This window comes from Oryzias melastigma, linkage group LG5, assembly GCF_002922805.2.
Source record: "Oryzias melastigma strain HK-1 linkage group LG5, ASM292280v2, whole genome shotgun sequence".
Lineage (NCBI taxonomy): Eukaryota > Metazoa > Chordata > Actinopteri > Beloniformes > Adrianichthyidae > Oryzias > Oryzias melastigma.
Genome location: NC_050516.1, coordinates 5,158,418 through 5,172,745, shown reverse-complemented (window position 1 = coordinate 5,172,745; position 14,328 = coordinate 5,158,418). Strand labels below are relative to the sequence as shown.

Below are 14,328 nucleotides of genomic sequence, written 5' to 3'. Positions count from 1 at the left end.
TAAAACTTTAATTTGTTGACGGTCCCTAACTACGCCCAGAGCGAATGTCTGTCGAATATCCAATATCCAACTAACTTCACCTCGGTGAGCAACCGTCTTTGCAGCTGAGACCTCCGCCCTGAACTGATGGACACACAAACATTCACTCTACCTTTGAAATGAATGACAGCACCTGGAGGCAAACTGTCGATCAGCTTTGGGATGCTGTGATTGATCCTTTGGTTGTGTTATTGATTGGTTTGCCCACAACTGCGTGTTCTTAGTGCCAGAAGAATTCATGTTCAGTTTTGAAGCTTGACTTTCTTGTTCAAAACATATTGAATACTAAGGACTTATTCGTTGTATGTTCATTATTTCGACATAAAAATGAGCTGGTTAGTTTAGTAAAATATCGTGCTCCTGATTGGCTGTTTAAATCCTATAAATTTTGCCTATAAATCATAGTTGTTTAGTGGAATTTATTTAGTTATTTATTTCTTTGTTTGTATGTACGTTTGTTTGTTCGTTCATTTTATATTTTTTAATACAAATCACTATCTAACTACATTAAAAAAAACAAGACAAAAGTTAAAGCTATAAGTTTACAAATAGATCATCTAACATTTTTGGTTTAACTCATCAGAAGAGAGGAAAAATATAATTTCTCAGGAAAAAGTCAATTTTCTCTACACAAGGAATGCGTAAGCAAAAGACAATAGTGTATCCATCTAATGCTGTGGAACAGAACTCGATTATATTTAAAACTATGTCAAACATAAATTATTTCAGGAAAAATATATTGAAATGGGATTACTAGCAAATGTATATGTGTAAATATTTATGGACATAAATTTGAATAGTGTGGAGGTGCACTTTGATGTGATGAAGAATAGGATTTAAAAAGAACCAAATGAGTGTATCATGTCTTCGTGCGTTTTGTTTCTGTGTATATGTATCTAAATGGGTAGTTATGTGTGTGTGTATGCACGTAATAAGTCTGTTTTTTAAATGTGTCAATTCTTTTCTTTAAAGCTCATTTGAAATAAAATCTATCATTTCACATAATTTCATACTTCATATACAATCCCACTACAGTGCCTTTATCTAAGTATTTATAACATGGGTGTGCAAAGTTTAACGCTAAAAGAGCAATTTGGTCCAGTTTCTCACAGACCAAAACCCAGTCAGAGGCACTTTGCTGACAAAATTATTCTTTAATAATGTTTTTGTGACCATGATCACATTCTTTTTTAAAATGCAATTTTAAACATTTACAGTTGTTGATTTATACAAGTTTTATATTTTTCTATCCAACAAATTTAGCTTATTTTACTGTATAAAAGTTCCTTTCAAAATAAAATACAATCTGTATCAAATCAGATCTTCCTGTTGTAGTAGATTTACTTAAACTAAGAATGAGAAAAAGTCAAAGAAGACATTTTCTATCATTGTGACTGGTCATTTTTTTCTTCATAGTAGATTAAAGCTCAGTTATCTGACATGTTAAATATCTAAACATATATGTCAAAACTTAATAAACACTAAAACAAATGAACCAAATAACCACAATCGAAGGACAAAAGAGCCTCAGGTTGCAGAACCCTGATTTAGAAGAACATTTGCTCTTTATATGGAGCCACAAATAAATACTGAAAGTTTACGACAAAGAATGACTTCTGCTACATTAGGGGGAAATTTCTGCTCTATAAAAAACATGATATCTTCTTCTTACATCCTTTAATAAAACAAAAAAAGGTCAAGCAGAAGTAAAATAACAATGTTTAGAAAGTGTTCCCATTTTCAAAATTACTATGGCGTTTTGCTTTCACCACATTGATTACTGTTGTGTTTTCAAATTCGACTTCAAACATCATCTTCTATACAATTGCACCGTCATGTTTTGACCGCTAGATGGCGGCACATTTTCTTTGAATTATGAAAAGGTAAATCGTTAACCTGTTGTTATCCATTTAGCTCATTTTTGACAAGACACAAACTATGTAAACCAATTTTTACTTCAAATAATAATTAAATAAACAATCATCTCACAGTCCAGATAAGAACCCAGAAACAGCAGCACAGAGTTCAGTAATTCTAAAGTGATAAAAGTCAAAGTTTCCATAAAAGATTTAACACTTACAAAGGCTGCTCATTTGGAGGCTGTTTTGAAAGCAGTTTAGTCTGCCACCAGTTGATCCGTTTGCCCTGATTTGTTTGCTCTGAAAGAGGAACTGATTGTGAAAGTGACATTTGTTGGAGTCCAGCTGGATCCAGTCTGCTCCTCCTCTTTTAAATCTTAACTCGACGCTGCTGTATATCAGAGCAAGGCAGTGAGGGCTTCAGAGGTGCAGAGAGTTTTGACCGACATGGAGAAATCAGAAGGAAGACAAACTGGAAAGAAGGTTGTGGCAGTGGTGGGCGGTGGCTTGGTAAGAAGAGACCATAGAAGTGATTTATTATTCACTAATTTTACTAAGTCTTGTCTTAGATCTCGTGACTGGAGAGCTGCTTGCTTTCCATGACATAATAGCAACATAAAAACTATTTTCACAGAGCAACATTATTCACAGATGTCTTTATAGAGAAGTGGAGGTCTGAGGTGAAAAGGTATACTCAGAGAGGAATGAATTATGACCCAGAGGTTTTAACTGTCAGCTTAAATGCTCCAGATTTTCATTATTAAATGTGTGAAAACAACAAAATGCAGATTTACAGTAGATGTCTTTTCATTTATGTCTATTCGTAGTTGGAGCATGACTAGCTCTGGTTTTGTTTGATATGATTAGCAAAATCCTTTTAGGTGGGGGCTGAGTCAATAATCATATGTTGAGAATCAGCTATAGCAGACACGATGGTAATTGATCCAGAAAAAACGTAATTAAATGTTTTCATTCCTCTGGATATTTAGTCGGGGACTAAATCTGTGATTTTAGCATCCGCTCTTCATTTTTAGGTTGGAGCACTAAATGCCTGCTACTTTGCCAAAAGAGGCTTCAATGTTCACGTCTATGAAAGCAGGGAAGGTAGGAATCATGATGATGAAACATGATACATCTGCCTGCAAAAAATACAGCTAGAAATTCATCTGACCAACAGAGCGAACTCAGAGTTTGTGTGTTTGATCAGATATCAGGAAAGCCAAAATCGTGAAGGGGAGGAGCATCAACCTGGCCTTGTCTCACAGAGGTCGGCAAGCATTGAAGCGTGTTGGAATGGAGGACAAGGTAGAGAAATTCAACTCCTTTCATTCTGGTGAAAATCAAGCAGCTCTTAGGTTTATCTCAGGACATTTGCTGCAATGAATGATGGTATTGGTTAAAGTAAATCAAAGACTTCCACATGTCTCCACTTCCTTACAAGAGTTGTCAAAACTCTAAGCAAACATGATGGGTTCTAACAAATAGTTTAAAAACATGGTTGTCCTCAGGAGGATTTGTCACCACCCCATCATCTGCTTGCAGTTCACAGAAGACATTTTAATTCTCCCAAGTAGAGTCTTACCAGGAAGTCCAGATTTTCTGGACTGGACTCTGAAGAAAATGCTGTTTTTGTGTCATTTTTCTGATGATGGAGCACATTATTCAAGAAAATTAAGCTTGAAACTCCATTTTTGAGTATTTCTTTGTTCAAATGGTTGTAAATCAGGAGCAGATGAAACCTTTGCTTAACAAACAAAAAAAAAACTTGCATTTGATCTGATCAGAACTGGATTACATAACTATGCAAAACTGTAAGGGGTAGGATTATATAAGTTTGTTTCTTCCCACTCCTTTTAAAGTAATCAATCAAACTCTACTGACTTCAGTCAATAATTGCTATATTTAATGAATCAAATGTGACACAAGCGTGTTTTGTTTTTGTTTGTTTGTTTTCTATTTTCTAATCAATGCATTTCATTATTTCTGTAATGAGTTTGAAATATTTGTGTGTTTTGTCCTATATTTTTCACAATCTATGCTTGAAATCAAACAAATCAATCATTCAATTAATTTGTGACGTAGAAGATATGCTAGGTGAATCACTGTCTCCCTGCTTCTGATTTATCCACTCACAGACAAACAGATCCATGAACGTCTTTGTTTTCCTGGTTTGAGCTGGAATCTGGATCTAAACTGTACAGCTGGATGACTCAGATATTGCTCGCCAATTTTTGCTCCATTAATGTTAAGTTGAAGGTGTGAGGGGCTGTAAGCCAGCAGGAGACTGTATAAATAGATGGATGATGGGAAGTGGAAGGGTCCTACTCTATGCCAACAGTCCCGCCCACCTCTCAGAGGCAAATTTATAATGAACTCCTGCAGAAACTATGTACTTGGAAATAACACACGATTTTTGGCTGAAACAGACCCATTATAATTTAAAAATCACTGGGAACACTTGGATCAAAAGATGATCAGAGTGGCTCTTCTATTCCCTTTTTCTCTTCATCCAAACTGTTCCTAATGTCTGTTGTCACGTTTGAGCAAACAGGTTTGCTTTTTGCTCAGATCATCTCCAAGGGAATTCCCATGCATGCAAGAATGATCCATTCCCTCAGTGGCAAACAGTCTCCAATCCCTTATGGCAAAAAAGGCCAGGTAAACCACACAGCACTCAGAGTTTCTGGCTTTTCCACGGAAAGGTAGACTTAGAAAACTGCACAAGGAAACAACTGTGTACTTTGCTTGTCAAGAAAAAGTGCTGCATAGTTCAGTCAAATTTTACGCCATAAATATGAAGATGCAGAAAGATAATTCATGCTCTGGGACGAAGTTCTACTTTGGATCCTCCTACGTCAGAAATGTATCGAGTTCTATGCAAATATGCTTCAAGAATGATCCAGTACATGGAATAACTTCTTCACATTATTTGTCTTTTTGCAGTTCAGTAGTCCTTATTTGAAGAAAAACTGCTAAAAGAATGAAGTACGACCCATATTTGCATTTATGAATCTTGTCTGACAAAAGTTGTGAGGGATTATCCTGCTGCTTTAATGAGCTCCTGATCTCTGTAGGAGACATTCACAGTTAAATTAAACAAAATATTTGTTAAATCTGTGGAGTGGTGAATGAAGGAGGAGCTTTTATTCACACATTAAATGAATATGCACACACTGTCACATTTCACTGCATCCTTCTTCTTTCAGTACATCCTGTCAGTGGACCGGGCTAATCTGAACAAAGAGCTTCTAACCGGTAAGAACATCTGCTGCACCCCTCAGCTAAAAGAGGCTGTAGAATGTAATGAAAGATGACGGTCTCACTGACATCAGACTTCTGAGCTAAAGCTGCAAACTCAGCAAAGCTAAGCAGTTGCTCTGAGTTTAAAACAAGGCGCTCTTTACATCAGAGTTTCTGCTCTGGAAGAACCAATCAGTCGTTCCCAGTGTTTATTTTCTTAGCTGTACTTAGCTGTTTTATTTAGTTTTTTTCACTCACTGATCATTATCAAAAGATGCAGCGTTAGCAAGAGGAATCAAGTATGATGCATTTTCTTAAGAAATATCCAAGAGATCAATGTTTGGTGGTGGTTCACTTTCGGCTTATCCCTTTCGGGGTCCCCACAGCGTAACAGCACCCACTGTTTCACATCAGTGATTTGGCAGTGATTTTACACCGGATGCCCTTCCTGGCACAACCCTGTACTTTAGGGGCACAGGGACCCAGTTAGGCAGCAGCGTCAAGGGTCTTGACTAAGGACCCAATCTGGGTGGGATCAGTGGACAACCCTGGGAATCGAACCCAAACCCTATACTTAACCCATTGAGCCATCCAGCCACTCTCCTGGATTTCGCGATATTAACATAAATTCAAGCAAAGCTAAGATTTACAACTGCAACTTTATATTTTCATCGCATCATGAGCTGCTTTTCTCCTTCAGAATATGCTAGAATTATTGTTTTAACGGTTGAAAAGTTAGAGTTTGTTAAAGTCCCCCTCCAATAAAAATCATGTTTTTGTGGTTTGAAATTCAAATTCCCCTTCATGCAGTGAGTCGCGGGTTGTTTTAAGTTGGCCTCATGTATTTAAAATGAAACTGAAAGTAGGCCGGTGGCGACCGTGAGCAGTGGCGGGCCGCGTCGGGCAGCCGCGAGCAGCTATAAAGGAGTGACGCTGCAACAGCAGCAGCTCCGCTCAGGATGCACCGGATGGTTTAACCGGACAGTGGAACCGTTCTCCTGAACGTAACCCTTCGTCTGCATCTAAAACCGTCACCACCGTCTGCACGCATTTAGAAAATGACGCGTGATTAGACCCTTTCTGTATTCTGGCATTTCATTAGATTTCTTGTTCAAGTGAATGAATGAATGAAATGGTTTATTTCAAGCGATCAGGTAATAATACATTACATATCACTTAATAAATCACAAGTAGATCGCTTGAAAGGGAGTGGAAGGAAGCGAACTTATATAATCCCACCCCGACTCGACCATTTTCTCTACATAAATGATCAATATCCGGTTCAGGACTTAATATCAAATATCAATAGATTCAAAGCATCATTAATATTTTTGATGTAATCAAGTTTCAAAGCATCCACAACAAATCATCTAATATTCTCATTGAAAAAAAACTATGAAGATTGTATTCAAAGAATTATAATAATACAAAATGTTATAAGTAAGTCATCTTAATTTGCTAATAAAGCAATTAATACAGTTTGTATTTATCAAAGAGTGATTATAAAAATGGATAATCATCTTCATTAGTTAATGGAGAAAAAAAATCAAAATATTCTAATTTAAAAGAAGAAAAAAAAAATGCATATACATATACATATATATATGTATATGTATATATACAATTTGTGCCGATTGTATTCATCAAAGAAATGATTATAGTACACAAAAATAATGAGTTGAAAAGAAAAAAAAGATCAGGAATTTGAGCAGAATCAGTGCTACATCACAGCTTAGGAACAAGTTTAAGGCCACGTAATTGTTCTTCGTTGTTATGACTGAGAGACTGTGAAGGTCTCATTTCAAGGGAAAGGTGCTCGAGTTCTGCAGCTCAGAATTGGGTCAGAGTTCACATCCAGCAGTTTTTGAGTTCACATTTCACATTTTGTCTGAAGTAAAGGGTCAAACATGCGTAATCCCACAGTTCTCAAAGTCTTTCATGGATTTTATTTCCAGAGGCTTCATAACGTCAGGTGGTCCAAGTGGTTTCACAAAGATTCTGGAGTTCACCGTGATATTTACACAGATGATCGTTAAGATAAACAGCCGAACCCTTCAGGTGTTTTCTTTGTTTCATCAGAGCTATCTTGTGCTTTCGATTCACAAACCTGATCAGGATCTCTGGTTTATCCGTATTCTTTCTCCAAGGAAGCGGATGACAGACCTCAACAGTATTTAGGTCCAAGGAAATCCCTTTAGACGCAAGAAATTCTCCAACTTGATTGTCAATGGTCACGTTAGCATTCGTCACAGCTCCGTTAGGATCCCTGCTAGCTCTGGTAGCACCAGGCCGCACCCGGGGTTGTAGTTGAAGTCCTGTGAGAATCACATTATTCATCCGTGCCTGTTGATCCATGTCATGCATCCTCCTCTCCAGGAGATCTTGGCGATTATCTCGTTGTTCGTTACGTGCCTTTTCTTGATGGAAATCTTCCAGGAGTTGTAGCAGTGGTGTTAGCTTAGCTTCCAGCAGCGCTGCTAGCGTGGATTCAGAGAGAACAGCTGGGGTTAGCTTAGCTTGGATGTCTTTGAGCTCTCCCAAATCGACTTCAAGATTTTTCTTCGGTGCCACGTTCAACTCTCCTCGTTGCGGTAGTTGTTGCTGCAGCTCAGGGATTAAAGTCGCTTGTAGGCAACTTTAAAAAAACTTTAAAAGCCGACGAGTTGAGGAGAGCTGGAGACACACGTCTGCTCGTGACCCGGACTTTGTTTGACTAGGACTAGTGAATTCAACAATCAGCATGTTCTAGCATGAAATCAGTCCTGAGCTCCAGCTAGTGCTGCTGCTGCTGCAATGCAGCCTAAATGATCATGATTTATTTTATTTTTATTTTTTTCATGGGCTTATTAAAGTGTGTGTCTCGCTAGGATGTTTGGGGGGATAAGGGGCGGGGTCACACTGCTCAGCACCATAAGCCACGCCCCCACAGAGGGATTTTTGAAAAGAAGGCTTCAGATCAACAGGAAAAATGGTTTTTTACAACATTTAGGATGTGGAATTTTTGTTAAAAATTTCACAGTCCTAATTAAAACCAGTTTAAAGAAACGTTTAAAGAAAATTAAAAAAAAGTTGTTGAAGGGGGACTTTAAAGATTTTGTGCTTAAGTGTCACCGGCGACGTCTTAGGTTTTAGAGGGTTAAAAGAAGATTTCAAAGTGCAGGAGTCAGCAGTGAGAAAAACAGGACGAGAGAAAAGCATTTGTCAAACTACAAATCTGACCAAATGTGCCAAATTTAGCATTTAAACATGGAATAAAACAGCTTGTCGTGTGGTTCTGTCGTAACAGAAAAGAGGCGCCCGTCAGTATATTTTTGAAAAAAATGAGATCTAATTGAACACGGTGATTCTAGAGTTGGGATGATGAAAGTCAACATGCCTATTTGTTTTTGGGCCTGCTGAAAACACTGTGATTTTATATGATTTCTTTGTGTGATTATAATCAGATTCATATACTTCTACATTCAATGGATTCATTTACTCTTAGGTTTTGTCCAAAACTCTGATTTCAAACGGCTGCCTTTTCTTATTACTTTTCTTAATCTAACGGATTGAACAAAGATTTATCAATGGATGCAACATCAAAGGATGTTTTTGTTCTTTTAGCTGGAAAGATTTAGTGCAGTACTGGATGAGGCGCCTCGGAGCAGGTGTGTTACAGCAGGACTGTCTTTAATTAAATCGCTTGGATAAAGAGGGATTTTTCATGCTCTTTCCTGAAAGGATCCAGGCTCCCTTTGTGAACACTGAGATCAAGAGATTTTGAAGTTAAATTGATCAGGATGAAGAGATTTTGAAATCTGATTTGCCAAATGCTGGTATCGACAAACACACAGGCTCCTCTGTTTAGACTGATCAGCACAAAGCTGCCTCTCCTTGAGTTTGTGCTGACATGCTCAGTTGTTATGAGCATCCTGACAGCATGCTGTATTTTAATGAAGTGTCTGTGTTGCTCAGTCAGGTCTGCATTTGTGATATAAGCTGTTTTGCAACGTTTCCCATTCACAGAGGCAGAGACGTATCCAAACACAAAGCTGAACTTTGACCACAAGCTTCAGGACTGGAGTGCTGACACAGGGCTGATGACCTTTAGCAGGTAAACACTTTCAGTTAACACTTATCTACCCACACTGGCCTGGAAACAGCTGAATTCGAAATCCTAAAGGTTTATTGATCCTGTTTTCCTTTGGACATTAATGCAAAGACACGTGTTAACCCGCTGGGGTTCTGGGAAAGCAATAAACCTGTTGTCTTTGAAGTGACTTTTGTTGGTCTGGAATTGGTTGTCCTTGAGGTAAATGTGACCCACAGTTTTCAATCCAATTAACAGTGCAGCAGCTTCAGGTCTGTTTGGTTGAGGGAATTAGTGTTCCCATTCCAAACACGCTGGGAAGGAGCACAATCGCTGGAAAATTCTAAAGTTCCTAAATTGACTTTCATCTTATCTGGGAGATTCAACAATATAAAGTGTTTTTTCTAATATCAATTTATACCAAACAGAACCTAGTTAAAATGCAGAAAAATGACTCACTGACTTAATATTAAAGCTCCAACTGGGCCTGGGCAGCACCTCACATGCTAAGGGAGTGTAACCCTCTTCCAGCGCGGTGACAGCTTACATTTACTCCTTCTGCATAATTACACATAGGCTACACTGAAAACTGTGAGAAGCCATGACAGCAGCAGGTCCTCCAGCATTAACTGCCAGAAAAAATACAAACACAAGTCATCATGGTGGTTGAGGCAAACTCCTAACACCATCCAACTTTCATCCTGCTACCTTTGTATCTTGTTCATGTGAGAGCTTGAATTCAATGGTCAAAGATGCAAGTAAAAGCTCATTACAAACAGAAAATGTGTACTGGAAATCACATCTGTTTTCCCACTAATAAACCTGAAGGTTCACTTCTATTTTATCTTATATTCTGTTTACTTCCCTTAGTGTTTACTCATATGTACATACATTGTTTTTACTCTACGGTTTTTAAACGTGCTCAACTGGACTATTTTTCCTTTTTTGTTAAGATGCTTCTAGCATTTAGTGCAAAAACATAAACACAGCTCTATTTTGAAAAAACCTAGTGAACAAGTGTAATTTTAAAGTTTTATGTGATCTAACTCCAGCATGTAGCAAATATAGTACAGAAATGTCTTTGAAGTTATGAACAAAACTGTAAATCTTTTTATTTTCTTTTAACATTCACCTATAATCTAAATCCCTCAAAGCTGTAGTAGAGAAAGAAATCCTTCCCTGGTCATTACAACTTACTTGATAAACAAGTAAAAAAAAAAAAAAACAATACTTAAGGAAATATCAAATAATAAGACCAAAATCTATAGAGAGGAGAAGCAAAATGGTAAAAGGAGCTATATTTAAAGGATAACCAAATACTAAATTATTGTGTTTTGCCTGATTATCTGTATAAATTAGACTTTAAAAATGCCGACTGTTATAATAAACTCAAACTGTCTGTGTGCTGCCCTCTACAGGTTGAAAACAGGTATTACAGTTTACTTTTGTGATTGGTCTATTCGTGTAAGTTCCACGTCATTTCAGAAGTTTCACATTGTCATGCATCAGCTCCAATATAAAAATCCACCCATCTTTGAATTTGTAATGGCTGATTGTTATCGCGTTAGCTTTAGCATGACTTGTAAGTGTATTGCCTTCAGTTGTCATTTACTGATCCTGCCTTCATCTACTTATTTGCGAAGAATTTGCCAGAATTTTTATCTCCAGTTACTGGCATTGTGGATTTGTTTTGTAACACTCATATTGCAGTACTGCGTTGGGCATTTTATACAGAGAAAACTTCTCAACCTCCACTGAAATTTCTGCAGTGAGTCCATAGACATATATTATTAAGCGCATTTGAGATGACCAAGGCGGACGCAGCGCGGTGTATGCTGGATAGTTTCTGTCACTGACGTCAAATGTGCACTGTTATGGAGTATCGCAAGAAATGGGCAGGTTCAAGGCGCCTTCCTAAACCAGCGCAGCCAGAAAATAGGAACTGCTCTGGCCGCAGACTGCCTTGATGACTACAAAATAATGCAGTGGGAATCTGTGTCCTGTCAGTTCCTGTAGTTCGACATGATACTGATTAGGAACATTGACTGTGAAACCCGAGCAGTGTTTTGTTGTTGGACTTCTGTGCACGCCACAGTTTGTCCATAACAAACACCATGTTCAAACACAAAGGTGTCCATCAATACCCCTGGCATCAGGACACCCTAGGTAGGAGATCGATGATCGACTTTGTAGTTGTTTCAGGCGATCTCCGGCCGTGTGTTTTGGACACTCAGGTAAAGAGAGGGACAGAGCTGTCCACTGATCACTACCTGGTGGTGAGTTGGATTCGCTGGCAGGGGAGGAGGCCGGAAAGACTTGGCAGACCTAAACGTACTGTAAGGGACTGCTGGGAACGTCTAGCTGAGCCCTCTGTCTAAGGAGGTCTTTAACTCCCACATCCGGGAAAACTTCAAGTAGGTACCGAGGGAGGTTGGTGACATTGAGTCTGTGTGGACCATGGTCTCCACCTCTATTGTCTCTGCTGCTTTCCGGAGCTGCGGTCGCAAGGTCTCTGGTGCCTGTCGTGGCGGCAACCCCCAAACCCGGTGGTGGACACCGGAAGTAAAGGATGCCGTCAAGCTGAAGAAAGAGTCCTATCAGGTCTGGCTGGCTTGTAAGACTCTAGAGGCAGCTGACAGGTATCGGCAGTCTAAGCGAGCTGCGACCTGGGCTGTTTTGGAGGCAAAAACTCCTGGGAGGAGTTTGGTGAGGCCATGGAGAAGGACAATCGGTTGGCCTCAAAGAGATTCTGGCAAACCATCCGGCGCCTCAGGAGGGGAAAGCAGTTTTCTGCAGGCTCCGTTTTCAGTGCAGGCGGGGATCTGCTGACCTCAACTGGGGACATTGTCGGACGGTGGAAGGAATACTTTGAGGATCTCCTCAACCCTGCTGACACGCCTTCCGTTGAGGAAGTAGAGGCTGAGGAAACTGGGGTGGAACTGTCCATCACCCAAGCGGAGGTCACCGAAGTAGTCAAAGAGCTCCTCTGTGGCACGGCTCCAGGGTTGGATGAGGTTCGCCCCGAGTACCTCAAGTCTCTGGATGTTGTGGGAGTGTCTTGGTTGACACGTCTCTACAGCATTGCGTGGCAGACAGGAACCGTACCACTGGACTGGCAGACTGGGGTGGTGGTTCCTCTTTTCAAGAAGGGGGACCGGAGGGTGTGTTCCAACTACCGGGGAATCACACTCCTCAGCCTTCCTGGGAAAGTCTATGCCAGGGTACTGGAGAGGAGAGTCCGTCCGATAGTCGAACCTCAGATTCAAGAACAACAGTGCGGTTTCTGTCCTGGTCGCGGAACAGTGGACCAACTATACACCCTCTCCAGGGTGCTGGAGGGTTCGTGGGAGTTCGCTCATCCAGTCCATATGTGTTTTGTGGATTTGGAGAAGGCGTTCGACCGCGTTCCCCGTGGTGTCCTGTGGCAGGTGCTCTGGGAGTATGGGGTCCGGGGAGCCTTACTGAGGGCCGTCCTGTCTCTGTACGACCGGAGCAGGAACTTGGTTCGCATAGCCGGCAGTAAGTCAGACCAGTTTCCGGTGCATGTTGGACTCCGGCAGGGCTGCCCTTTATCACCGGTTCTGTTCATAGTCTTTATGGACAGAATTTCTAGGCGCAGCCAGGGGCTGGAGGGGATCTATGGTCATGAACTTTGAGTCATGACCGAAAGAACCAGATCCCGACTACAAGCGGCTGAAATGAGTTTTCTCCGGAGGGTGGCTGGGCACTCCCTTAGAAATAGGGTGAGAAGCTTGGTCACCCGGAGAGAGCTCGGAGAAGAGCCGCTTCTCCTCTGCATCGAGAGGAGCCAGTTGAAATGGCTAGGGCATCTGATCCGGATGCCTCCTGGACGCCTCCCTGGAGAGGTGTTCCGGGCATGTCCCACTGGGCGGAGGCCCCGGGGAAGACCCAGGACACGCTGGAGAGACTATGTTTCTCGGCTGGCCTGGGAACGCCTCGGGGTCCCCCCAGAGGAGCTGGAGGAAGTGACCTGGAAGAGGGAAGTCTGGGCATCTTTGCTTAGACTGCTGCCCCCGCGACCTGGTCCCGGATAAGCGGAAGAAGATGGATGGATGGACTGTGAAAAATACTGGACTTCTCGAGCCATGAGGTCCCCCATTGGAAATGTATTACCTCCACTCCTCGTGAAAGTAGGCCACCGCTTTCACCGTCAATTCCTGAAACGGCTATCGCTATATTGCAAACGTCTGCAATCCATTGCCAGCGATTGGTCTGAGTCTCTGTGAGTCATAGCTGAGTCATGAATCTATAGGAAGTACTGTCGCCAATCTGGAGTGAGTTTATTGTAAGTGTCCGCCTCTTTCCACACCTCTACCACGAGACCGCGGGATTTAAACAGCTTCTACTTTAATAACAGCGGAGAATTGTACAAGTCATTGTTGAAGCCTTTGAGGGAGAACCATTCCAACATTTGATTCTGTCAGCGGTCCTTTTGGATTTACTTACATTAATTCCTTTTTGTCGAGATAAAAGGAGCATTTGGGTGACGCCGCTGCAGAGCGGTGCGCGGCCCCCCCTCGTGCGTGCCGCAGCTTGTCACTTCATATGCGCTACCACATTACAGTCTGATCAGATGCACGTGATAAGCGCGTTCAGTGGTATTTAAAATAAATAACCCTTCATCTAACAATGAAGTTTGCCTTGCGCTTCTCAGAGACGGCTGCATCTAATTAAGGCTTCAAGCTGGAAAAGTGCGGCAAAGATGAAACTTTGGTTGGTGATTTTATGGAGGAGCTGTACCATTCCGTATGACACGTAACTTATCATTTATAAGCTACAACCAAAACAGTGAAAAAAGAAAAACAAACGTTAATCAAACAAAAAAGTCCAAATCACATAACCTCAGAGTGAAATCTATTTCTACAGAGTAAATCCTCATCTAAAAATGTCGACAGCATGCGCCTCTTCGATCCATCCATCTCCTTGGCCGCTTCTTCCCTTTTGGGGTCGCGGGAGTGCCGGAACCTATCCCGGCTACTGATGGGCGAAGGCGGGGTTCACCCCGGACAGGCCGCCAGTCTGTCACAGGGCCTCAATCACACACCCATTCACTCCCACACACATACCTAGGGGCAATTTAGAGTCACCAATTAACCTATG

General features: G+C 41.0%; 1 protein-coding gene across 3 annotated transcripts in view; it reads left to right on the top strand.

Annotated features, from left to right (window-relative positions):
• The window catches only part of LOC112145326 (kynurenine 3-monooxygenase), a 35,051-nt gene that overhangs the window by 3,548 nt on the left and 17,175 nt on the right, over positions 1-14,328 (top strand). The window contains exons 1-6 of one of the 3 annotated variants that reach the window (XM_024270483.2): positions 2,266-2,408; positions 2,933-3,002; positions 3,106-3,203; positions 4,467-4,556; positions 5,105-5,153; positions 9,144-9,231. In XM_024270483.2, coding sequence (XP_024126251.1) covers positions 2,346-2,408; positions 2,933-3,002; positions 3,106-3,203; positions 4,467-4,556; positions 5,105-5,153; positions 9,144-9,231 — 458 coding nt within the window. In that variant the 5' untranslated portion in view covers positions 2,266-2,345. Of the gene's footprint in view, positions 1-2,263; positions 2,409-2,932; positions 3,003-3,105; positions 3,204-4,466; positions 4,557-5,104; positions 5,154-9,143; positions 9,232-14,328 lie in introns of those variants that run through there. The other 2 variants (XM_024270486.2, XM_024270485.2) reach the window with 2 other exon arrangements.